The sequence below is a fragment of the Eufriesea mexicana genome, unplaced genomic scaffold (genome assembly GCF_001483705.2).
Source record: "Eufriesea mexicana isolate 0111107269 unplaced genomic scaffold, ASM148370v2 scaffold933, whole genome shotgun sequence".
NCBI classification, from domain to species: Eukaryota; Metazoa; Arthropoda; class Insecta; order Hymenoptera; family Apidae; genus Eufriesea; species Eufriesea mexicana.
Window position 1 is genome coordinate 11,871 of NW_016909064.1, and position 23,345 is coordinate 35,215.

The 23,345-nt window shown below is 29.4% G+C and overlaps 6 protein-coding genes across 7 annotated transcripts in view; 2 read left to right on the top strand and 4 right to left on the bottom strand.

Moving 5' to 3' along the window:
- Nucleotides 1-169: 169 nt before the first annotated feature.
- On the top strand, nt 170-10,919 carry LOC108547106 (calcineurin-binding protein cabin-1). The gene is given in 14 exon segments (XM_017899486.1): nt 170-415; nt 830-2,364; nt 2,442-2,606; nt 2,666-2,854; nt 2,926-3,069; nt 3,142-3,161; nt 3,164-3,309; nt 3,380-4,767; nt 4,837-5,212; nt 5,288-6,715; nt 8,342-8,505; nt 8,632-8,899; nt 8,989-9,135; nt 9,215-10,919. Coding segments are annotated over 14 exon segments (7,737 nt in total). The 5' UTR covers nt 170-331; the 3' UTR covers nt 10,898-10,919.
- Nucleotides 6,781-8,172, bottom strand: LOC108547107 (non-specific ribonucleoside hydrolase RihC). The gene is made up of 5 exons (XM_017899487.1): nt 8,064-8,172; nt 7,726-7,912; nt 7,497-7,668; nt 7,165-7,415; nt 6,781-7,092 (listed from the first exon to the last, which is right to left on the bottom strand). The coding sequence occupies exons 1-5, from the start codon at nt 8,132-8,134 to the stop codon at nt 6,781-6,783; spliced, it is 993 nt and encodes a 330-aa protein (XP_017754976.1). The 5' UTR covers nt 8,135-8,172.
- A 1,093-nt stretch (nt 10,920-12,012) lies between the features above and the next one.
- Nucleotides 12,013-13,768, bottom strand: LOC108547089 (regucalcin). 2 transcript variants are annotated; one of them, XM_017899447.1, is made up of 6 exons: nt 13,657-13,768; nt 13,323-13,486; nt 13,045-13,254; nt 12,749-12,961; nt 12,552-12,664; nt 12,013-12,444 (listed from the first exon to the last, which is right to left on the bottom strand). In XM_017899447.1, the coding sequence occupies exons 2-6, from the start codon at nt 13,480-13,482 to the stop codon at nt 12,193-12,195; spliced, it is 948 nt and encodes a 315-aa protein (XP_017754936.1). In that variant the 5' UTR covers nt 13,483-13,486; nt 13,657-13,768; the 3' UTR covers nt 12,013-12,192. The 2 variants fall into 2 exon arrangements, with proteins under 2 accessions (XP_017754936.1, XP_017754937.1); XM_017899448.1 differs by lacking the exon at nt 13,657-13,768 and having other exon boundaries at nt 13,323-13,593.
- Nucleotides 13,769-14,119: 351 nt separating this feature from the next.
- Nucleotides 14,120-15,970, bottom strand: LOC108547095 (regucalcin). Its single transcript, XM_017899453.1, has 6 exons — nt 15,747-15,970; nt 15,288-15,472; nt 14,999-15,208; nt 14,713-14,925; nt 14,519-14,631; nt 14,120-14,444 (listed from the first exon to the last, which is right to left on the bottom strand). The coding sequence occupies exons 1-6, from the start codon at nt 15,830-15,832 to the stop codon at nt 14,214-14,216; spliced, it is 1,038 nt and encodes a 345-aa protein (XP_017754942.1). The 5' UTR covers nt 15,833-15,970; the 3' UTR covers nt 14,120-14,213.
- Nucleotides 15,971-17,085: 1,115 nt separating this feature from the next.
- Sec61alpha (SEC61 translocon subunit alpha) lies at nt 17,086-19,608 on the top strand. Its single transcript, XM_017899438.1, has 8 exons — nt 17,086-17,256; nt 17,453-17,520; nt 17,719-17,784; nt 17,863-18,073; nt 18,152-18,409; nt 18,487-18,653; nt 18,731-19,120; nt 19,207-19,608. The coding sequence occupies exons 1-8, from the start codon at nt 17,250-17,252 to the stop codon at nt 19,468-19,470; spliced, it is 1,431 nt and encodes a 476-aa protein (XP_017754927.1). The 5' UTR covers nt 17,086-17,249; the 3' UTR covers nt 19,471-19,608.
- A 1,293-nt stretch (nt 19,609-20,901) lies between these two features.
- omd (integrator complex subunit 5 omd) overlaps nt 20,902-23,345 on the bottom strand; it is a 3,922-nt gene continuing 1,478 nt past the window's right edge. The window contains exons 5-11 of the mRNA XM_017899440.1: nt 22,615-23,284; nt 22,302-22,549; nt 22,030-22,235; nt 21,809-21,955; nt 21,596-21,736; nt 21,263-21,523; nt 20,902-21,194 (exon numbers count right to left, since the gene is read on the bottom strand). Coding sequence (XP_017754929.1) covers nt 20,973-21,194; nt 21,263-21,523; nt 21,596-21,736; nt 21,809-21,955; nt 22,030-22,235; nt 22,302-22,549; nt 22,615-23,284 — 1,895 coding nt within the window. The 3' untranslated portion in view covers nt 20,902-20,972. The remainder of the gene's footprint in view (nt 21,195-21,262; nt 21,524-21,595; nt 21,737-21,808; nt 21,956-22,029; nt 22,236-22,301; nt 22,550-22,614; nt 23,285-23,345) is intronic.

Consider the following 23,345-nt stretch of genomic DNA (forward strand, 5'->3'; position numbering starts at 1 on the left):
CAATATGAATGTACGAAACATGTAGTTACATTAAATTATCTCAAAGTTCAAAGATTATGCATATACAGGGTGTTTAGAAAATAACTTTATTTTAATAATTTTACGTAAATGCTATGCCATGTGCATGAATAATAGCCATGTACGCAAATGTAGAATACGTAGAAAAGTTTTTAAATATGGAAAATAAAAATAAGTGCTTTCTAGGCACCCTATATAAATGTACATACAAATCAGCACGTTGTGTGCTTAGTAGCATGGCGGCGTTAAAAAAAACCGGTTGATTTGTTGATATTTTATACCCAAACCCAAATTTTTAAAGGAAATCCCAAAAATGATAAAGATATCGGCGTTGAACGAAGAGTCCAGTGAAGAAAGCGAGGAAGAAGATGTACCGACTATCACGAAAGAAGCTCAAGTATGTGTCGGCACTGTTAACTTTTTATTTCTTAAAAGCATAACCTACAAAGTTGTCATTTACGAAAATTTGATTGATTTGTATCTCAATGAACAAATTTTAAATTAAATAATACGAAATACCATATAACATTAAATTATCAAAGTTAGTTGTATTGATACCTATTTTCAGTAATTTATTCCAAATTACTACAATTAGATTACTTTTTATTTAAGAATTATTTTGTTGTATAAATTATTTCTTTGTTAAAAAATCACATTATTATGTTAAATATCCTTGTACAATTCATTTAAATTTTTAGCTTTGCCACTTTTAAATTTCTACTCTTCAGAGAAATGAAAAGTTATTGTTCATTATTAATGACATATGCTTCATTGAAATATGAAAAAGTTATTTCATTCATGTCTGTTCCAGGAACAAATAGCTCTTACTGAATATAATAGAGCCTTAGTATTGTTAAAAGAAAATAAACAAGAAGATGCACTAAATATTTTTAAAGATCTTTTAGAAACTGAACTATTGGATGAAGTTGAAAGACCTGAAATACCTGATGGTAGATCTAGACCAATGTTGTCATTAAAATATTCTTGTTTTAAAAATATTGGGGCTATACAAGCCACATTAGGAAATTATGATGAAGTTATAGAAAACTATTGGGAAGCAGCCAATTTAGATGATACAGATGTAACACTATGGTATAGAATAGGCACCATAGCTATGAAAACTTCTAATTTAGAACTAGCCTGTTCATCATTTAAGCAAGGTTTAAAGTGCAATGCAAACCATTGGCCATGCTTGGATAATATGATAACTGCCTTGTATGCAGTTCCTGATTATATGAATTGTCTTTTGTATATTTCTATGGCATTAGAACGTGATCCTAATTATGTGAAAGGTTTAGCTTTTCGTGATAGGATATTTAAAGACATTCCATGCCTTGAAGAATGCTATAAATTATATAATAGTGACTGGCAGTTGGATCCACCATTATATACTCAGTATGATCATCTAATAGGAGAGAAGTTAATAGCAGAAGCAAAAGATATTGCCAGCAGATGGGCAGAAACTTGTAAAATAGAATTTTGTCCTAAACCATTACCAGATCTGGCACTAAGAAGACCTATAAAAAACTACAGCTGGCTAGATTTAGGAGAATGTTTATTGGATATGCACAGATACATCACAGAAAATAACTTAAGTTTTGTTAGTAGAATTAATTTAATTATTCATAATTCTGAGGAAACATCTAAAACACATACTGAAGAAGATACTCAAACAAATGATGTTAATACTGATCAAGAAGTATTACAAAATATCATAACAAAGAATGAAAATGACATTGAAAAACCAATGAAGATGGAAACAGATGAAGCAAATTCTCCATTTATCACATCTGATGACAATCAAGCATGTGGCGGTGCTGAATCATCTATGATGGAAATTGAAATAGAAGATGATAAAAAGTCATGTTCAACTGATGTACAAATAATAGAAGATGAAGATCCTTTAAGAATTTCAGATACAGATGCTGCACAGTTTGAAGAACAGAGTCAGGCAAAAAATGACTTAGACGAGCAAAATAATTTTGAAACAGATGAAAATAGGGATAAATTAGAAAAAATAATGGATGAAACTGGTAATGAAGCACAAAATGATAATATTAGTGATAAGGATAGTAACAAATCCAATGATGAAAAGAATTCAAAGAAAGAAGATAAAGTGCAATGTAAAACAGAAGAAAAATTGAATGACAAAAATGAAGGCAAGGAAGAAGTTCAAAAAGTAAAGAAGAGAAGAAGAAGTGCCCTATGTTTTTTGCAGCAGTGGGCTTGGAGTTGCAATAGCATGAGGCGTTCAGCAAGAGTAAGAAGTTCAAACAGAAGAGAAGCTGAAAGAGATGATGTTCAATTAGAAGAAACTCTTAGAAGAATATTTCCCAGTACATTATTGTATGTATTTAAAATATTTTTGTACTTGTATAAGCCATGACTAATGCTATAAACATAAAACGTTTGTAATATTTTAGACCAGATACTGTAAAATTGACCAAAGATGATCCTTCTAAAAATATGGATGATTCTATGGATACAATGGAATTATATCAACTATTTGCTAATCAAGAAAATAATAGTAATACTATAGAAACAGTTAAAAGTTCTGAAAGTTCAAAATCACCAAGTCCAGATACAAGGTAGCTATTTTGGGACGTACAAATAAAATTTTGCCGTAACTGACTTCTTTTTTCTACAGTCAACAACAAAATTATTTCGGAACAGAATCCGAAGTAGCTGATGTAAATATGTTTATTAATGAATACAGTAGTAAAAGTAATTTAATGATAATTATAGCAAAATATACAGAATTTTTATGTACTAAATGGAACCAAGAGTGGTCTAAAGGAATATTAGAAATATATTTGCAAGTTTATACATTTATGAGGTACAACAAATAAATATAACTTATCTGTGAATATGTTTCAGACCATAAAATGTATTTATTCTTTTTTGTAGGGAACACATTCCACATCCATCACCATTTGAAGAAGATGTTAATGACGATATTTTAAAATTAGATGCTGAAATGACTTTATTATTTGGTGAACTTCATACAGATAGATGGTTAAGTAATAAACCAGATGTTCTACCTTCTTCAACGTATGTTTTATTCTGCTCCTTTTATTATATTCTTTAAACTAAGAAATTAAGATATTAAATAACTTATTTTAGATTAGATAAACTTGGTACAGGAATATAGGACATATAATTTTTACAAGTGTCAGAAAGGATATTTTAAGTGAAGAAAATATTTTTATATTATTAAGGGTTTTGTGGCTCAAAGCTAATATCTTTTTGTGCCAAGGAGATACAGATATTGTCATTGAAACTTTAGAATTGGTAAGCAACTTCAATATCAACATAAACAGATATTTTCCAATTTATTTAAACAAACGTTATTTTTTTTTAGCTATTAAGCCATATGCGAGAATTGGAAAAACAAAATAAAAAAATCATTTATTTGAAACTGCCTAATTGTAAATATAATTCTCAAATCAGTATTAAAATAGTGGAAAAAAAGCTTAAGTCTATTCAAAGAGGACAGAAATTAGGAGAGATACAAAATCTTTACGACGAGAAGAAATACGCCGAACTAGCCTACATATTACAAGATACGTTTAAATTTGCTAAACAAGGAAATAAATTTTTATCCGTAAATGATAATATCGTTGATAGGGTACAACAGTTATCTATGTTATTAGACAGCTTATGGCAGCTACAGCAATATGAGGAATGTTATGTATGGGCAGAAGCTTGTCTCAACGAAGCATGGCAAAATTATTTAAATGCTACTGATGAAGTTGAACAAAAGAAATGGACAAACTCTGTTTTAATGGCGCTTGAAAAATTAGAAGCTTGTACAATTGAAGTCAGCACTTTTGTTGTGAAATATTTACCGGAAACACGTCTTTCAAGATTAGTACAAAATTTGGTTCACATTGTTTGCAATCAATTAGATGTATCAGAAACTACTGTAGAGATGCCACTTGAGACTGTTTTGCCTTGGATCTTATTGCATTATATTTTGCAGTATAAGGAAGATAAAGAGAGAGCAAAGGCTGAATCGTCGTACAAAAATAAACATAATTCTAATTATTCTGAATCAGACGATGAAGATGAAGGTGTTCCAGCATCTATTATGATTTTATTTATTGCCCATGACTTTATGGGAAGGCACTCATGGTGTTGTTACAACGAAGCAAAACTCTTATTCTTTACTTTAAATTTAGTTATTCCAAAACTGGAAACACCGCAATTTTCCAGCATAAAGAACAAAGTTTCAAAGTATTTGGAACAAATATTTTATTGTTTGTATGGTCATTATAATAAAGTGAACAAAGGTCGACCAAAACATATAGAAGAGCACGGAGTACCGCAAATGAAAGTGACTTGGGAAGGAGCACAATTATTGTTTGACTTTTATAAACCCAAACAAATACCAGAATTTTGTTCACCTAGATCTTTAACTATCAGCGCTGACACGGAAGATCTGTTTAAACGTATAATAAAGTTAATTCCTTCAGAAAGTGATCCAAATCAAGTAATCGATGAAATGATGGCTTATATAATGGGTGAACGTGAAACGATGCCGACCGTCCAAAAGCTCCTACCGCATTCCATGTCTACTATTTATTACTTATTAGCAGATTTTTATTTTAAAAATTGTAAGTGGAATGCAGCCATTCGATATTATTTATTAGATTTATGTTTCCATCCAACAAGATTAAGCTCTTGGACTGGATTAGCCATGTCGTCAGGCACTGTAATAGATACTTGGTTAAATAAATATAAACCAATGTAAGTATCGATTTATTATTTATTAATGTGACAAAATAAATTAATAATATTAGTTTATTTCATATTTAGAAATGAAGATAAACTTTTAGCGAAAGCAAAGTTAACTCAATCCAGTTATCGACATGCTGTTGAGTTAGATTCTTGTAATCATATTATTTGGACTGAATACGGAACATTCGCATACGTTGTTCATTCATTTTGTTCACGATTATTAAAACAGGAGACAGACACGTTGAGTATGGAACGATTTGAAATTTTAGAAACTAGGAAAGAAGAAATGTTGGAAATTGCGTATCAGTGTTTTCAATCTTGTGCTCGTTTGTTTATTGGTGTTAAAGATGGAACAATGCCACATGATGAAAGATGGTTGTATCAATATATGCTCGGCAAAGTGGCTGAAAAGAAAAATCACGATCCTCCTATATATTTAGAACATTATGCAAAGGTATTCTCAAATCTGTGTGTGATGTATATTTGACATAAACAGTATATATTTTAATTTTTTTGTATTCAATTGCAGGCTAGTGAATTATTATATCACAATAATGCACAATATCCACGTAGGATAAGCCATAAGTGCCCACAACATCTTTCAGTTGAAGCATTAGAAGTACACTATCGAATTCACGCGAGCATATTGAAATATCTCGAACAGCATGAGGGAAAACCTCTGAAAAAGTCTTTAGGACAATTACTTCAATTCCATCTTGAAAAATGTGCCAAAGGACCTTTCATGAAATATACTTCAAAACTAAACGAAAAAACTAAAGAAGAAACTCTTTTAACAACTAATAAAAATACTGGCAAAGAAATAGAATTTACAGTAGAAGGCGATAAAAATGTTGTTATGTTCGGTCAGCGCTCGAATAGTATCGAGGAGATCGAAATCATAGACAGAACAAATAAAGGATTTGGAGCGAATCAACGTATCGAACAAGGCAAAACTGAAACGCGTAAAAGATCTCCTGCAGAATTACCACAAGATAATGTAAAGAAGATAAAATTAGGTAATGTATCTCACTTACAATTAATGCAAGATGTCGTAGCTTTAATAGATGATGTAATTACAAAAGTTTGCGATATGGTTTCGCAAAAAGAAAAGACCGATGACATTATGGTATTATCGAGCGATGAAAGTAACGAATCAAAGTCACAAAAAAAGAAAGCAAAGAAAGCTATTGAAAAAATGAAGCTGCAAACAAAATCAGAAGATGGTAAAAAAAGTTCATTTACTTCTTTAAAAATTGGCACTGTATTCGAAAGTGATGGAAAGTCGGAAAACGTTCAAGATTTAATGGATGCACTTATGAAACAAGCAATGGAAATTAGCCAGGAAACACGACAATCTTCACCTGAAGACGAAGATACTCGAAAATTTGAAGGAAAATGGTTACAAAATGAAGATATACATGTAAATAATAAAGAAATGAAAGATAAAATTCCCGACAAAAAAAAGCATGCAAGTACTAACAAGGAAGAAGTAACATTAAGTAGAAGAGGTTCACAAGAAAGTACGACAACTACACAAACAACTACGACAACGACGGAAACAAATAATTCTAGTTCCAGTAGTAGTGATGAATCAAGTAGCAGTGACGATAGTTCTGATAGCGATAGTTCTAGTGATACCGAGAGTGATTCTGGTGAAAGTGAAAGTGAAAAAAAGAAGGAAAGCTCAGATTTTGTCCAAAAAGAAGAAAATATGATGGAAGAAGAAGTTGCTACTTTGATAGCTTACTGTTTAGCTGGTTTAGAACAATGCATCTTAAGATTTTCTGAACATTATAAGTCATTTTATAGATTATCGCATTTCTTCTTCAATAATAAGACTGCTAAGGATATAATAAAATGCAGGAATCTTTTATTGGACAGCTATAATTGTCAATTTTATCGGGGCGAAAGTTTTCAAGGATTGTTTGGTGATAGAAAAAGCACTAATTTTTTCAGTGTAAGTATTACATATTGTTATATTTCATTATATATTTTTATACAAGATATATTCCTTTGATGGATTTAAGAAAATTTTATCAATAGTAGTTGTTGAAAAGCAGTTGTATTAAATGATAATATAATTCTTGCATTTTTTGGTTTACTAGTTAAATTAGTATAATCTACAACTACTGAGCCTCTTGTAAATCCATCAATTACAGGACTCACATTTGTTACTATAGATTTTATTGCAAGTTCTGGCCACAGCATAACTGCAGCAGCCATTGCATCTGAAACACTCCATGAATTAGTGTTTGACAAACTTTTTTGCTCTGCCTTATTTAGAAAACTCATGATAGTAGAATTCATCTTTCCCAAGACATTTTTACGCCAATCCTGTTTAAAAAATTATTGATATTTTTTATTATTTCATTACATGTCATTTTCATAATATTTTAAAGTAGTTACCATGGATATATAACTATCAACCACTGTTTCCCATGGAAATAAGACACTTGTAATAGTCTTATTCAGTATTATGTAATTACTTTCTGGATCTTGATAGAAATTGAATTCAATGTTAGGTAAAACGTTACCAACTCCACAAACACTGGAACCTAATATGATATGATTTTTTAAATACTTAGAAAATGAAGGTTCTAATGCAGTTGCTATAGCAACATTTGTTGATGGGCCAATGCTTAATAAAGTTACTTCATCTATAAATTGTAATAAATATAATTAAATATACTTTTAAATTAGCTTTAATTTGTATTACATTAAATAGTGTAATTATTCACTTGGATATTTCTTTACTAAATCTATGAGAGCTACAGCTGCATGTTTACTTTCATCTACTTTAGCCATAATTTTTTCTGTGAAATCAAAGTCTCCAAGACCATCGGAGCCAAAGATACTGTCAGGCTTATATTCATTTATTAATGGTTTCTGTGCTCCTTTATACACAGGTATCTGTGAAATATTTCAGTATATAATGTTTTATTTAAATAAAAACTGTAATATACGTACATCACTTCTATTGGCAATTGTTAATATTTTAAGTACATTAATTGCCACATTTTCGACATATGTGTTTCCATAAGAACAAGTAATTGCTAGAACATTATCTATAGACTTAAGAGTCAAAAATATAGCTACTGCATCATCTGCTCCAGCATCTGTATCTATTATAACCTTTTCCAAAGCATTGGTAGACCTTACAAAAATTTTAATTACGAATTGTGTTACATTTAAAGATGTAAATTTAAAAACAAAATAAATAAACTAGAACGTATTATTTTACACTTTTAAAGTATATTTTAAATTATAATATTAAGTTATTTTTAAATAAATTGTTAACCTTTTACCTGACTCTGTATAATGCCAAACAAAATGACATTGTAACAAAAATCTTTGAATAAAATATATGTATCTTCATACTTTCTTCACAAACAAATAAAAATATCACTTGTATACAATGAGAACTGTAACAATAGAAAATAATTCACATAAAGTTTTATCTGTTTAATTTCTGGATTAAATTGTTAGAGTAAGCTCTTTTGATATTTCCATGTTATCATCTCTACCATATTTAGTTTATCATTGTTATCTAATACGTATAAGATAATTTTATTTATCTTTTTAGGGTGTCTGGCATATACCAAATAGAGAAGTTGATAGACCAGGAAGTTTTGCATTTCATATGTCTCGTTGTGTAACATTATTAATGCAAGTACTTAAAGAAACAAATGATGGTCGAATGTTAATGCAATTGAGTGTGCAACTTGGGAAAATACCAGAATCAGACAAGTACATTTTAGATAAAAAAATATTCTATTTTTTATATATTTTTCTTTATCAGCACTATATTAGCAATAGCTTAATATTTAAATATTCAAAACCTTTTTTTTATAAAATTATATGTTACTTTTGCAGAAAATATTTACGTGATTCGGAAAGAGAACAATTATCACGTCAAGCATTAACTCTTTGTTTACAATCTCTTAGAACCAAGGTGCAATTAATGGGAACAAGTACTTCTGATCTTGCATCCAATAAGAATGCAGATGCTAGAACCCAAGTACTTCTAGATACCTATTGGGTATATCAGAGAGCTTTAAAAAGCTTTCAGACTAAGGAGCAAACTACACAAACACTTGCTTCTTTGCTGGTTGATACATACAAGACATATATCGGCAATAAAGTAAGATAATTTTTAAATATTTTGAATACAATATATTAAGAATTATTCATATAATTACTTTATTTAATATTTAAAATTTTTGTTAATAGAGCTTGGAAGGAAATGTTTTAGAAATTGCTACAAAATATTGTAATGATTATAATTATAATCGGAAAGTTTTAAGCAAATTCTTCTCTAGTCTTGACAAACCTTCTACAGATAATCAAACACAACCTCAAGCTACTTCTCCAACTCCTGTATGTTTTGTAATCCTATATTTTAATACCATTTATTATTATTATATTAATGCAAATTTTATTCCTAATGTTTGCTCAGGTGACCACATCTCAGTCACAGGTTACTTCTACATCACCGCAATCTTCTCAAAGCCGAAAACCATATAAAAATTTGACATCTACTGGTCGACCAAGAGGTCGTCCACCCAATGTAAATAAATATCTACAAGCCATGCAACAAAGTAGTAACGCCATGAATCAATTCAATGCTAAAGCTACTTTTCCTAATTACATGGGAGCATCGGGGAATCGTTCTTTAATGAATCCATATTTTATGCATCCATTAGTTGATCCAAATATATTGTCTGCTTTATTAACAAGTGGTTTAAGCAGTAGTATGATGGATCCTTTATCGGCTATGAATTATTTGAATCAAATGGGAAATTATCAAGACATTCTAAGACAGTATCAAAATAATCTCTCTTCCCTATCAAATTTAACCAGTGGATTAAGTAATACAATTGTTACTGCACCTAATATTAGCAGCGTACCTACAATGAGTACCTCTAGTTCAAGTATGAATGCTGCTCCCAGTATGAGCAGTTTAGGAAACTTAAACAATTTAACAGTACAACAATTGTTGAGTTTAAGTAATTCTACAGCGACAACAGTACGTTCTACACCTATGTATCAACAAGCAGCTACGACAAAAACTACTACCACTGCATCAGTGACTAAGGACAGACCCAGTATATCGATAACGCCAGTAAATACGGTACCACCTAAAAGTAAATCGTCGAAACAAAGTCCACAAAGCGATTCTTTACCAGTTCAACTTCCAAAATCTTTGCAAATATCACAACCATCAAAGCCTATTTTACAACCACCAACTACACAAGTTTCTCTGCTGAAGCCATCTATTGTTCACACACACGTTAAAACTAGTCCACCGAAACAAATAAGTGCGCCTCAAATTCGAGTTTCGAAGTCGTTGACTGAACCTCAACCAGCGCACAATTCATCTTTGTCGCATTCTCCTTTGAAAAGTAGTGCAACAACAAACCCATCTGTAGTTCCTCAAGTTGCACATGCAGCAATAAGTCCATCAATGGGCATGAAGCAAACATTACCTATGAATGTTCCCAGTTCTCATTCAGGAACGTCATTACAACATAAATTGTTATCAAAGAAAAATTCACAGAGGTCATACTCGCAGACAAATGTTCAAAATCTAGTTAGAAAAACAAAATCAGCTAAAACAATGTCTGCATTACCAAGTAATTTATCGAATATATTGAATGCAATGCCTGGAAATTCGTCGATGCCGCAACCACCTTACATACCACCAGAACTAAGTGGAATCTCTGTAAGTCCAATTAATCCTCAAGCTGGCTTAAAAGCTCCCTGTACAAAATACTCACAATACAAGAAATCGTGTACAAAAACAAAACAAGCGCCAATGGATATAACTAATTCCTTGCCAAATTCATATTCGCAAGGTAATTCCGTGGAGGCTTTCTCGATGCTTTCCCAATTGAAGCAACATTCGCATTTAGAAATCATACCTCAACAAAAATCTCAGCAAATGAAACCGAGTATGGAATACGCAAAAAACTTATCTACGGGTGTGAGTGTGGTTCCACAAAAAGTGTCAGAATCTCTAAGGCCATCAGACTGTAAAATCATATACGATTTACCGAGGGGGAAATCGAGTAGTGCTCCTAGTAAAAAAGGAGACAAAGCCACCAATGATAGCGTTGAAATCATAACTTTAGATGATTAAAAGCCCACTATGAAACATTAGTATTTCATCCCTTTTTCTTAATTTTTTCAATCTATTCTTAAATTTCATTGATGCTTTATTCATGTTAAATGCAATTGTCATTCGCAAATTGTAATAATCGTGATATACAAATGATAAGGTACAATGCGTTGTTCAGAAGATGATCCATGAAAGGAATACACATTTGTTGATTATATCTGAATAAATGCATCTTTGTCAATCTGAGTATAACAAGTAGTACATACATATTTTCTTTATTAGTAGAAATATTAAATCATGTCAAAGCTAGCATGTTTATAAATGTTTAAAATATGAATTAGATGATGGAGCGAGCTATTCTTCTTACTACTGTACCATCTCACGAATTATCATTTGAGCAACGCATAGTATATTATGTGGATAATATTTTCTAAGATTTTTGCAGTGTACAGATTAATTTTCATCAAAAACGATTAAGATAGTTTGCTAACCTTTGCACTTCTGTGTGCAATAGAATTATTCTATATGAACAGTTTATTTATTACATGTGAAAGTAGATAATAACAAACGTATTCTAAACTATGAAAATAATAATGAGCTAAAATTCTTATATAAAATACAAATAAATATCTTACATCAATCTAAGATACTGTACCCCAAGGAAAAAGGAGTGAAAAGTTAGTTTTTCATAAGTTAGATGTTTCTATGGTGATAACAATATGATGCTTGAATGTCACTAGATTACGGTGACATTTACTTTTCTCGTGACTCTGGTAACACTAAAAATAGTAATACAATGATAAATATAATTTCACAATAATTCCAGGGAAACGTTTTTGCATATTAATAAAATAATGCATTATTTTTCTACTATGTACATTCAGCAATCAATACATTTTTCTTTATATGTAAAAAAAGAGAAACAAATAGGCAAATGTAATTAGATATTAGCAAATCCTGTACATTTTCTAACAAATAATTTATAAAATGTCTTTTCTCATTTAAAAAAAAAGGTGTACACACCACACACACACGCACACACACATATACATACATACATACATACATACATATAATACAGTTTACTCCTATCAAATAAGAATATAAAATAAGAAGAGCATTCTTTTTCTAGCTTATAAAGTTTATTTCCTTGCAAAACTTACAACAAATGTAACTTTTATATATGTAATCTATAACCTTTGTCATTCATTATTCTAGTAATTTAATATTTAAAAAATGTGTTTTATATATTTGTACATATTTTAAATATTTATACGTATACCTATAGATAAATACGTATATGTATCTATAAATATCTACATACAAACTATCTTTGGTAGTTTAAATGAATTTGCAGGAAAACCACGGACACCTAAACCTTTGATGGCAAATAGATAACCAGCATGTGGTTGGTCCTTTAATTCATTCTCATTTAATCCAATGTTCGCTGATGTTACATACAAAATATCAAGATTAGGACCACCAAAAGTAACACTAGTTATGTTCTTGACATTGTTAATCTTAACAAAGCGCAACAATTTACCCGTTTTCGGGTTTATGTTGAGAACCTAAACATTAAATATTTTGTCTTTTTAGAAAATAAATGTCAATTATTTCCTCTACAATATATTTTGTAACAATTATGGATTATCATAAGAATCATAACAATACTTACACCACCTCCACCAAATACAGCTACCCAAAGGTTTTCATCTGTATCTATAGTCATACCATCTGGTAATCCAGGAATATTATTTTTTTGAAGATCAAATACAGTCTTCTTATTTGCTATGAAAAATAAATAAAAAGTGTAAATTCATTTAACATGACACATAATATTATGTCATATCAAATAAATTATACAACTCTTACATATGGTGCCTGTTTGAGAATCATAATTGTATGCCATAATCTGATAGGTAAGTGAATCAATGTAATAAAGTGTATCATTATTAGAATTCCAGGCTAACCCATTACTTATAGATACAGGAGTTACTCGTTTTTTAAATATAAGATCATTACCAATAGAATAAAGAGACCCCACATTAGATGGAAAAACACCATCTTTCTCAAAACCCATTGTTCCTAATGAGAAAAAAGCTACATTGTTAAAATTTATATGATCAGTAATATATCTTTATACAAAATAATTTATATTTTTAAACAACCAGCCCACAATCTTCCAGAAGAATCTGCTTTTCCATCATTCCATCTGGTTTCTATTCTATTACTCTCCACAGTAGATAATACTTGAGGTGTACATTTTACAAGATCTTTGTTTTCATTCCAAGAAAACAGTACAAAATCTAAACCAGATCCAGCAACAAATTTATTGGTACTGCCTTCAATGGGAATAACAAATCCAACTGGTCCATTTTCTAATTATGATAACATCATATTTATTGAATATATTACAAATTGGATAATAAAATTTTTAATTACTTACCTATGAAAGCAGATGTAATACTACCTGTTGCAGGGTCAAATCTAAATACTTTTTGGGCGAATATATCAACAAAATACAGATTTTGAGAAATGCAATCCCAATGAGGACCTTCACCAAGACTATATGGTCCAGTAAGTGGTTCAACAATCACTTCTGACATTTTCCTAATTTATAATTAACTACATACAGCTATATCCAATTACACACATACACATACTTTTGCATGCAGCAACAAGTGTTTTTATTACATGAACTTTAAATAAAGAATATGAACATGCATAAATTGTTTGCTTATTTAAACATTAAAAATTTATTTACTTGATTAAATACTTACGTTATTATTTTTATTATATAACAATAATTACATGAAACATAACGTGTTTCCGGTTAAAGTTGAACAGAACAATTTGTCGTGTTTAATGATACTTGGAGGAAGAATGAATGCTGTGAAAGAATATATCAAGGCTTATATATGATAACTTACTATTATACATCATGACTTAGATAGATAAGAGTGTTTGTACTTAATCTATTACGACACAAAATTTGTTAAGGTTATCACAAAAAGAACAAGGTCTACATATAGTTAATCCAAAAAAGATTTTTGACAGGAAATATAATACATAAACCAACGATGAATAATTTGATAAAATGAATATTTTCACTTAATATAGAATAATCAATTTACCAAGGTCTTAATATAAATATCAACATCATAACTATTTTCTATGTTAGATTTATAAGTTTGCTACTGTTTTTGGTAATTAAATATTATTTTAAAAATACAAATACAACAATTTTATATTATTATTTTTATTAGTTTCTTCTTTTAAATATTATTTGTGTACAGTGAATACAAGGAATGTAATATCTGGTATTAAAAATGATTATTTAGTCCTTAAATGAATTTGCTGCAAGACCATATACATTTAAGCCTTTTACAGCAAAAACATAACCAGCAAATGGTTCTTCTGCAAGTTCCTTTTCAGTTAAATCACGGCTAGATGTTGTTACAAATAAAGTATTAAACAAAGGTCCTCCAAACGTACAACTAGTTACTTTTGTAACAGGAAGCTTCACAAAGCGTATTACTTTACCAGTGTGTGGATTAACATTGACCACCTGTTTATTTAATACATGAATATTTCATAAATATTTATTCATAATATAAAAAAGAATGTTATAGTAGTACTTACGCCACCTCCACCATACAAAGCTACCCAAAGATTTCCATCTGTATCTATTGTCATACCATCTGGTAATCCAGAAATATTTGTTTTCTGAAGATCAAATGCAATTCTTTTATTTGCTGAAATAAATTATGTCTATTAAAAATTTAATTCAAGAAAATTTTATATTCTATATGAAATATACTTTAAGAGTTTTATACATATAATTCCATTGATAGGTTCAAAATCAAATGCTGCTACTTGACGCGTAGGAGTATCAATATAATAAAATGTATCATCTTGAATATTCCAAGCTAAGCCATTGCTGTTGGTAACAGGAGATAATTCCTTTTTTGGTTTAAAATGAGAATCAATACGATACAAAGATGCTTGATTGGGTACAACAACATCATTTACTTCTGGTCCTATTGTTCCTATAGAGTTGTACATAAAATATATAGTATCATTAAATTAGGATTTTTAATAGACTGATAATTTTCAACAAACCACCCCAGAATCTTCCTGATGAATCCACTTTTCCATCATTCCATCTAGTATTATTGCGATTAGTATCAACAATAGCAAGTGTTTCAGGTGCAGATTTTGTGAAATTCTTGTGACCATCCCATGTAACTCGAATAAAATCTGTACCGCTACCAGCTATAAGTTTATTAGGTTCTCCAATAATAGGAATGGCAAACCCAACAGGTCCATTTTCTAATGATTAATTTATAGAAAAATATTAATTTATAAAAAAATTATTAATCTCTTTATAAAATCTATATTATTAATGTACCTATAAATATGCAGGAAAGATTTTTTGTTGCAAGATCAAATCTACAAATTTTTTGTGCTTCTATATCAACAAAATAAAGTTTTTGTGTATGATAATCCCAGTGAGGACCTTCGCTATGGTCAAACCTACCTACAATTGGTTCAATAACTAATTCATCAATATCCTGGTGCTTTGTACCAATCTCTCTATTAATAATAAAAAAAAAACAAAAGATTTAAATAATACAAAATAGTGATTTTATAAACTAATAGAAGTTATCTACATAAATAGAAAACATTTCTATTTATGGAATATAAAAAAATGTCTTTTTTATATAATGATAGAACTAGAAAATATCTTCTTTGATAATAGACAGCAAATGATTGATCGAAAATTAATAAAAATATCATTCATTCGATTTATTTATACTGTACAAAGAATTTAATATAGTGTAAATTCCAAGTGATTCCTTTCACTTACCTGCCATGCACAAAAAAACCAATACATAGTACAAGAAATAAAACTTCACAAATAATATTTTGCATTGTATGTGAAAAAATGCTCATAATTGTAAAGTGCGTAATAAACGAAAACTCACAATTTCTTAAGACACTTTGAGAAAAGAAATAATGAATTAGTTTCGATTCTTACTTTGCCTTGCTCTTTATATAGTATTTCCCCATTCACCGAACCTGCTGATAGTCGCAAAATGTGCAATAGATCATTTGAAATACATTAAAAAAGCGATATGTTATGATAAAAAGTAAACAAAATTGATATTATTAATGTGTAGAACAACTTACTTACATAATGATAAAATTTACATGCATTTATAATTGTTATTCATTTTTTGCACAAAAGATTATTTAATATACTTACAGTAATATTACTTAAAAAAAATAAAAGAATGTTTTTTTTTTTAATATATTACATTTGCAATTTAATATTTTCAAATATAATATATTTTTTTTAATATAAATTTATTAACATTATTGCAAATCAGAATTTTATAGACAGAATTAATAAAAAAACGTTATAGATGTCTATACTTTTATAAACATAAATTAGTCTATGTACGTATAATTTTTTTCATCTATGAATGATCATGATATTTAAACTTTTATTTTGCAATTTTTAACGTAATTACAAAAACATATTTCAATAAGAATTCTGCAAATATCTTTTTCTTTTGTATTTGTACACCAAAAAATGCATAAAATTACATAAAAATTCCATATAGGCAGATATAATTTACGTAAAAAAAACTATGCACTAACAAATATTTGCGTATCTGGACAGGAAAATAAATTATACATTCTAATTACATATTCTTTACTAACATCGTGGGTTTACATTATTCATATGATAATGCAAGTTTGAAAAATAACTTTAAATGTTTTAAAATCATTACTATTGATTGTTTTAACAATTTACGTTATTAAAATAATTTCAAATTTAAAGTATTTAAGATATAATACATTCACTTTTAGTCGAATTTTTATTATCTATGCTATATATTAAAAACCATTTGCGAAATCTATTTTTATCCTATAAAACTTGACATATGTAATTTATTTATTAATTATTATAAAAGTTTTTCAAAACTTCACCTTAATTTTTAATTTGTGCCCTACATTTAATATTATGTGCATATTGAATATTTACATGTCAAATCATAAAGATTTAAAAAACATTTGACAAGGCGCACGTGTATATTCGATTTTGTGTAGCGTCATCTAACATCATTTTCAAGAATTCCTCCCTCGTGCCGGCCAACATCATCAGGTCACGTGACAATAGCATATTGATACGTGTCGACGAAGGGAGCCACGACTCGCTTTGGTTTGCCAATCGAGCATACGCAGGCAGGTTTGCTTGGATTCTTGATTTAATCTTGTGTCTTTGCGACATTGTTGATTTTAGAATTAGTGAGAAGTGTCGTAGCATCGTGATCCTTTAGAATAGTTACACCTCGGATTTAAAATGGGATGTAAGTATACTTTTCCCAGTCAGAAATTCGAAAATCTTTTATTTAAGATTATAGTTATTGAGATTAACCCAAACGGTAACCTTTGGTTTCCTCACCTTTACAACATATTGTTCGTCTTTTAGAATTTATAATATTTTGTTTTCCAGTTAAGTATTTTGTTAACGTAAAATTAAATTTTTTCGTGTATGTTTTTCAGTCAAATTTTTGGAGGTAATAAAGCCGTTTTGCAGTATACTCCCGGAAATAGAAAAGCCGGAACGAAAAGTGAGTTTATACCTATCTGTTTCTGTCTTCCACTTATATTTACAGTATTGTATACTATATTTTACCCATTCTTCATGTTCTATGTAATTATTCTTCTTTATAAATTTTGAAAATGAAAAACATTTTCTTATTGTTTGACTCAGATTGTTTTTAAATAATTTTTTTAACAATAATTTAAATGCTTAAACATATTTACAGATACAATTTCGGGAAAAGGTATTATGGACAGCAATTACTTTGTTCATCTTTTTAGTATGTTGTCAGGTAAGAATTATTTCATAATATGTACTTTACAATATTATATAAAATTTCTTTAATTAATGAAACGTTTTATTTTCATAGATTCCTTTATTTGGAATTATGTCTTCAGACAGTGCAGATCCTTTTTATTGGATTCGTGTTATACTTGCATCAAATAGAGGAACTCTTATGGAATTAGGAATTTCTCCCATTGTTACATCTGGTTTGATCATGCAGTTATTGAGTGGTACAAAAATAATTGAAGTTGGTGACACTCCAAAAGATAGGGCTCTGTTTAATGGTGCTCAAAAATGTAAGAAAAACAATATATTTTTCAATATTGTACATATGTTTAAATTCTGATATGTAATTTATTCTTTATATTTTATAGTATTTGGAATGGTTATTACTGTTGGCCAAGCTATTGTATATGTAATGACTGGAATGTATGGTGATCCAACAGAAATTGGCGCTGGTGTTTGTTTATTAATTATTATTCAGTTATTTGTTGCTGGTTTAATTGTACTATTGTTGGATGAATTACTTCAAAAAGGATATGGATTGGGAAGTGGAATCTCTCTTTTTATTGCTACAAACATTTGTGAAACAATTGTATGGAAAGCATTTTCTCCAGCTACTGTTAATACTGGTATGATTTCATTTTTACATCTATTTATTTTCACTTATGTTATAACTGTAAGTGTTATCGTATTTCCATACATTTAGGACGTGGTACAGAATTTGAGGGTGCTGTAATAGCACTGTTTCACTTATTGGCTACAAGGCAAGACAAAGTTCGAGCACTTCGCGAGGCATTCTATAGACAAAATCTTCCGAATCTTATGAATTTACTTGCTACAATTCTAGTATTTGCTATTGTAATTTACTTCCAGGTATTATAATTGAATTATTTTAGTTTAAAGTATATACAGGAAATTGTAATTAAAATTATAACTGTTTTTATTTGAAGGGTTTCCGCGTTGATTTGCCAATCAAATCTGCCAGATATAGAGGACAGTACAGCAGTTATCCTATTAAATTGTTCTATACAAGCAATATTCCAATCATTCTTCAATCTGCATTAGTATCCAATTTATATGTTATTTCACAAATGCTGGCTATTAAATTTCAAGGTAACATTATTGTGAATTTGTTGGGAGTATGGTCCGATATCGGTGGTGGTGGTCCAGCACGATCTTATCCTGTTGGAGGATTGTGTTATTATTTATCACCACCAGAATCTGTGGGACATATTTTGCAAGATCCTATTCATGCTATCCTTTATATTCTTTTTATGCTTGGATCTTGTGCTTTTTTTTCAAAAACGTGGATCGAGGTTTCTGGTAGCTCAGCAAAAGCCGTAAGTATTCATTTCATTGTTTTTATTATTTATACTGTTTAATAGATCTTGAATTTTTAAAATTATGTCTTTAATTAATTCCCTAGGTTGCAAAACAATTGAAAGAACAACAAATGGTAATGAGAGGACATAGGGATAATTCTATGATTCATGAATTGAACAGATATATTCCAACTGCAGCAGCATTTGGTGGATTGTGTATCGGTGCTTTGTCTGTATTAGCTGATTTCCTGGGTGCAATAGGTTCAGGTACTGGTATTTTACTCGCTGTCACAATTATATACCAGTACTTTGAGATCTTTGTTAAGGAACAAAGTGAAGTGGGTGGCATGAGTGTACTACTGTTCTAAACTCAATTTATATAGACTTTAAAAGTGAACATTTTTTAATTCTGAAGAACTGAATAATAATTTATTGTAAAGTAAGTCCATTCGACATCAAATACTGTTGATTACTCAATAGAGTAATGGAAGGTCTTCAATATGAATCAAATCGCACATTTTTATTCCCTATTTGCCGTTAAAAAGATCATATACATATTAATACACATACATATATATTATGTGATAACTCCTGTTTTTTAAAAAAAAAAAACTTTTTTTTACACATAATTATTGCATACTCAAAAAATATTTAATTAAGTATCATTTCATAATTATCATGTATCAATTTCGCAACTAACATTTGCAGATTTTAAAATTGATATCTTTTATTTGTGCATTGTAAAAGATAGTACCTCCTTTTATATATGAAATATTAATAGTGGTTCTACACTGTGTCAATCTATATTAAAAGGCATTTTGAATGATGTAACACATTGACAAAGCGTAGAAGTTCGCACTCGAACGTGACATGTAAAATGCTCGAATGTAAATACAGGCGTTCAATGAGTTTGAATGCTCTGGATTTACACATAAGATGTTATATCTTTCATACAACGAGCAGTGTACATAGGAAGAAAGTAATTAAATATTTTCAGCATTTTTTACTAGTGTTTTATGCTCCGACTAATACGGAGTCGTGTAAAGGACTCTTGAAACGTGCGATTAAGATCGTGACGTATGTGAATCGAACCATTGCATAATGTGTAATCATTTCGTCAGGACGAGACACCCACCTAGGGTATTCGTACAACCGACTAATTCGTACAGTGTTCGCTCATCGTAGATATCACCATTCCTCTATTAATAATGATACAAAGTAAAGTAATTTTTGTTTCTTATATGTATTTAGGTGAATATGCTTTTATAAAAAAAAAAACTAAAGCTTGTTATTTGTCTTGTTTTTCTTTTTACTGCGACCTGGATTAATTTCTTCTTTTACTAGCGTTTGAGAGTAGCGAACTATGTTTAACTGAATGGAAGTAGTACATTCAATATAAATAGATAAAAGTGAAGAAAACCGTTTATAAGTTGTATGCATTGTATTCGTATATGGTATTATACTGTATAGTATTTAGTTGTATTCAGATATTAGTAAATTTAATTCCTATTTTATTTAATACAAATGGTACCTTTTATTTTATACGTAGAGCTGTTATTAAAACATGACTGAAAATGTATTTATTGTTATATACTTCCAGAATAGTAAATGGAAATAGTATTGTTTAGACATTAATTCACGATATCATTTTAAATAAATACAAAGTATGTTAATACAAAATTAATTAAGAAATTGTTCTACAGATGTGGTTTAATAAAATAATCTAGAAATATTTGTTATGGAAGTGAAAATTTAAGAGACGTATTAATATTTAGTTTAAACAACTTTTAATATTATACTTATTTGTTAGATTTTTGGTATCTTATTCACAGAAATATGTACATATGATAGAAAGTTGTTTATTTTTTAGTTATTTATTTTCATTGTAAAAAAGGGCAGCATAAAGTGGACCCAATGTATGAATATTGGATAATAAAACTAAACGGAGTGTTTCAGTAAATCGTGAATTCGGAGTAGAAGTATCCGTATCTCGCCAGGCAATATTAGCTCCTTCGCTACGCGTGAAAAGAGCTGGTGATGGAACATTTTCACGCATGTAAGCCCATACACATTCTTTCATTATATTATTTATCTAAAATAACATATGTTGACTTTCAATTTCAAATGTTGTCAGATTAATATTTAACTATAAAAACCTACCTGATGAGGTTCTAGAACTGGTAAAATATCCCTTATACTTGCCAATGGAGATGGTAATAACTGACCAAGTGCCATAACACTCACAAGTAAAATACCTTCTTCTGTATTCCAATTGGCCATAACTGTAGCAGCAATGCCTCTCAACAGAACGGAACAGTAAGCTAAAGCTGGTCTGTACCAAGCTGTTAATTCTAACAATGTCCATAATAATGGTACATCCTTGAATGTTCTGCGGATTTGCAAATCTCTTTCTATTGTAACCTAATGTAATAATTGAAACATATTAAAGTATCACTCGTTGAAATTATAACATTTCAAGAGTTTTGATGATACCTTTGTAAATTCTTCATCAGGCCATGGTAATCCATTATACATAACATCAGGTGAGACTAGTTCAACTAACAATAAACTGACCATTGTTAAAGCATCTAGATTTACAGGATATCGTTCCGATTCTCGATTACTACAACAAGCCTATTGCATATAGATGTTAAATAAATTGTAATTTAATAATTTTATTGAATAATGTACTTTTGAAAGTTTTACCTTTATTACATCTATTAACAATATTTTATTTAGAGCAATGGTCTCTTTATCAATTGTATTTTCTGGTGGTGGTTTTCGAGGACCATGTCCAATTACTCCAGCATGAAATACTGAAGAATGTTTTTGAGCTAACATTGTACTTGTAACCTAAATAAGATAGTTACTACAATATTTATAATACTTATATGTTATTCATTTTTTAACATATTTTAAGCTTTCACCTGTTTGTGGTTTTGATGTAAAAGTAATGTTTCCTCAAATTTTGGTTCAAACTTTTCTTTTGCTCCAAAATATTTTGCAGGGTCATTATTGATACTATGTCCTAAGATTTCCCTTAAAGCTAAAACTCGAGCACATGGCGAATAAAAAGTTAAATCTTTTAGTAAATGACAGACGATTTTCACACCTTGCTGCTTTTTTGTAATATCTAAAACCCAAAATTTTATCAAAGTTTTTATCTGAAAACTTGTAAGGAAAATAATTTAATATTTACCATCTTTTGCTATACATAAAAAGAAGTACTGAATCACAGCTCTTGTTAACTTTAAAGTAAGTTCTACATTTGGTGTAAAATTATCTTTTACAGGCATACTAAATAAATCTAACATTTTAGCAATATCATTGGCTAAATTAAAGTCAGTTGTCTTCATTAATAGAGCAGAAATTTGGTGTAAGTTGGATTTTATAGCCTGGGTTATCATTTTTGATCGGAATACTACAGCTTTAGTAGATTTTTCCCACCTATAAAGAGAAAGTTATACAAATTAATAACAGATATAATACAAATCTTTTTTTAATGTACTTACTTTAATAATATTGCAAGATTTTGAAAAAGTTGCCTTGTTTCTTGTGTTTCTATAACATTTTTATAATTGATTTCTCTAACTGCTTGTTCTACCACTTGCGTAAAGTAACTGTAGCTAGCTAATACATTTTCTGTTTCAGATTTATTAGAAGAAAATAATATAATATTATTAGAAACCAGCTGTATTAAAGCAGCAAGATGAAAAGTAGTTACAGCTTTGACTAACATGTATGATGCAGCAGATACTAGTATATTGGGACTTTGACTTCCAAGGAAACATAAAAGTCTAGTAGCTGTTTGAACTCGTAGTGGATTTTGATTTAGGAGTAATGGTAATATCAATGGCAATTCTTGTTTCACGGAATTTAATAAAGCAACATTTGCAGATTGTGGTCCATGTGTTCGCAAAAGTAGATCAATTTCTTGTAACACCAATTCTAATATCTCAGAACATACATTTTTTACACTTTGAGCAGTGTTAACGCTATGATATCCAACATTACTTGTATTTAAACTTGTATCTAGTAAAATATTTATAATTTGTGATGCTCCCTGCTCACATCCTAATATCAGATGAACAGTCAAATCTATTAAAGCTTCTGGTTGATTATCAAAGTATTTGCACCAGTCTGATGCAAACAAAGCTAACTGTGGAATTATGTCTGGTTTTACTGTAACAAAATAGACAAATTATACTTTACCTTTGTAATATCAAATATATATATATATATA

Coding starts and splice junctions, on each gene's coding strand:
- LOC108547107 (XM_017899487.1), bottom strand. CDS start 8,134: ATGAAGATACATATATTTTATTCAAAGATTTTTGTTACAATGTCATTT. Junction 7,913..8,063: donor TTGGCATTATACAGAGTCAG/GTAAAAGGTTAA, acceptor AATTTTTGTAAG/GTCTACCAATGCTTTGGAAA. Junction 7,093..7,164: donor TTGATAGTTATATATCCATG/GTAACTACTTTA, acceptor TTTTTTAAACAG/GATTGGCGTAAAAATGTCTT.
- LOC108547089 (XM_017899447.1), bottom strand. CDS start 13,482: ATGTCAGAAGTGATTGTTGAACCACTTACTGGACCATATAGTCTTGGT. Junction 13,255..13,322: donor TATTACATCTGCTTTCATAG/GTAAGTAATTAA, acceptor TATCATAATTAG/AAAATGGACCAGTTGGATTT. Junction 12,962..13,044: donor TTCTGGAAGATTGTGGGCTG/GTTGTTTAAAAA, acceptor TTTTCTCATTAG/GAACAATGGGTTTTGAGAAA.
- LOC108547095 (XM_017899453.1), bottom strand. CDS start 15,832: ATGAGCATTTTTTCACATACAATGCAAAATATTATTTGTGAAGTTTTA. Junction 15,473..15,746: donor GGTTTTTTTGTGCATGGCAG/GTAAGTGAAAGG, acceptor TATTATTAATAG/AGAGATTGGTACAAAGCACC. Junction 14,926..14,998: donor ATCAGGAAGATTCTGGGGTG/GTTTGTTGAAAA, acceptor ACAACTCTATAG/GAACAATAGGACCAGAAGTA.
- Sec61alpha (XM_017899438.1), top strand. Junction 18,074..18,151: donor GTTTAATGGTGCTCAAAAAT/GTAAGAAAAACA, acceptor TATATTTTATAG/TATTTGGAATGGTTATTACT. Junction 18,654..18,730: donor CTATTGTAATTTACTTCCAG/GTATTATAATTG, acceptor TTTTATTTGAAG/GGTTTCCGCGTTGATTTGCC.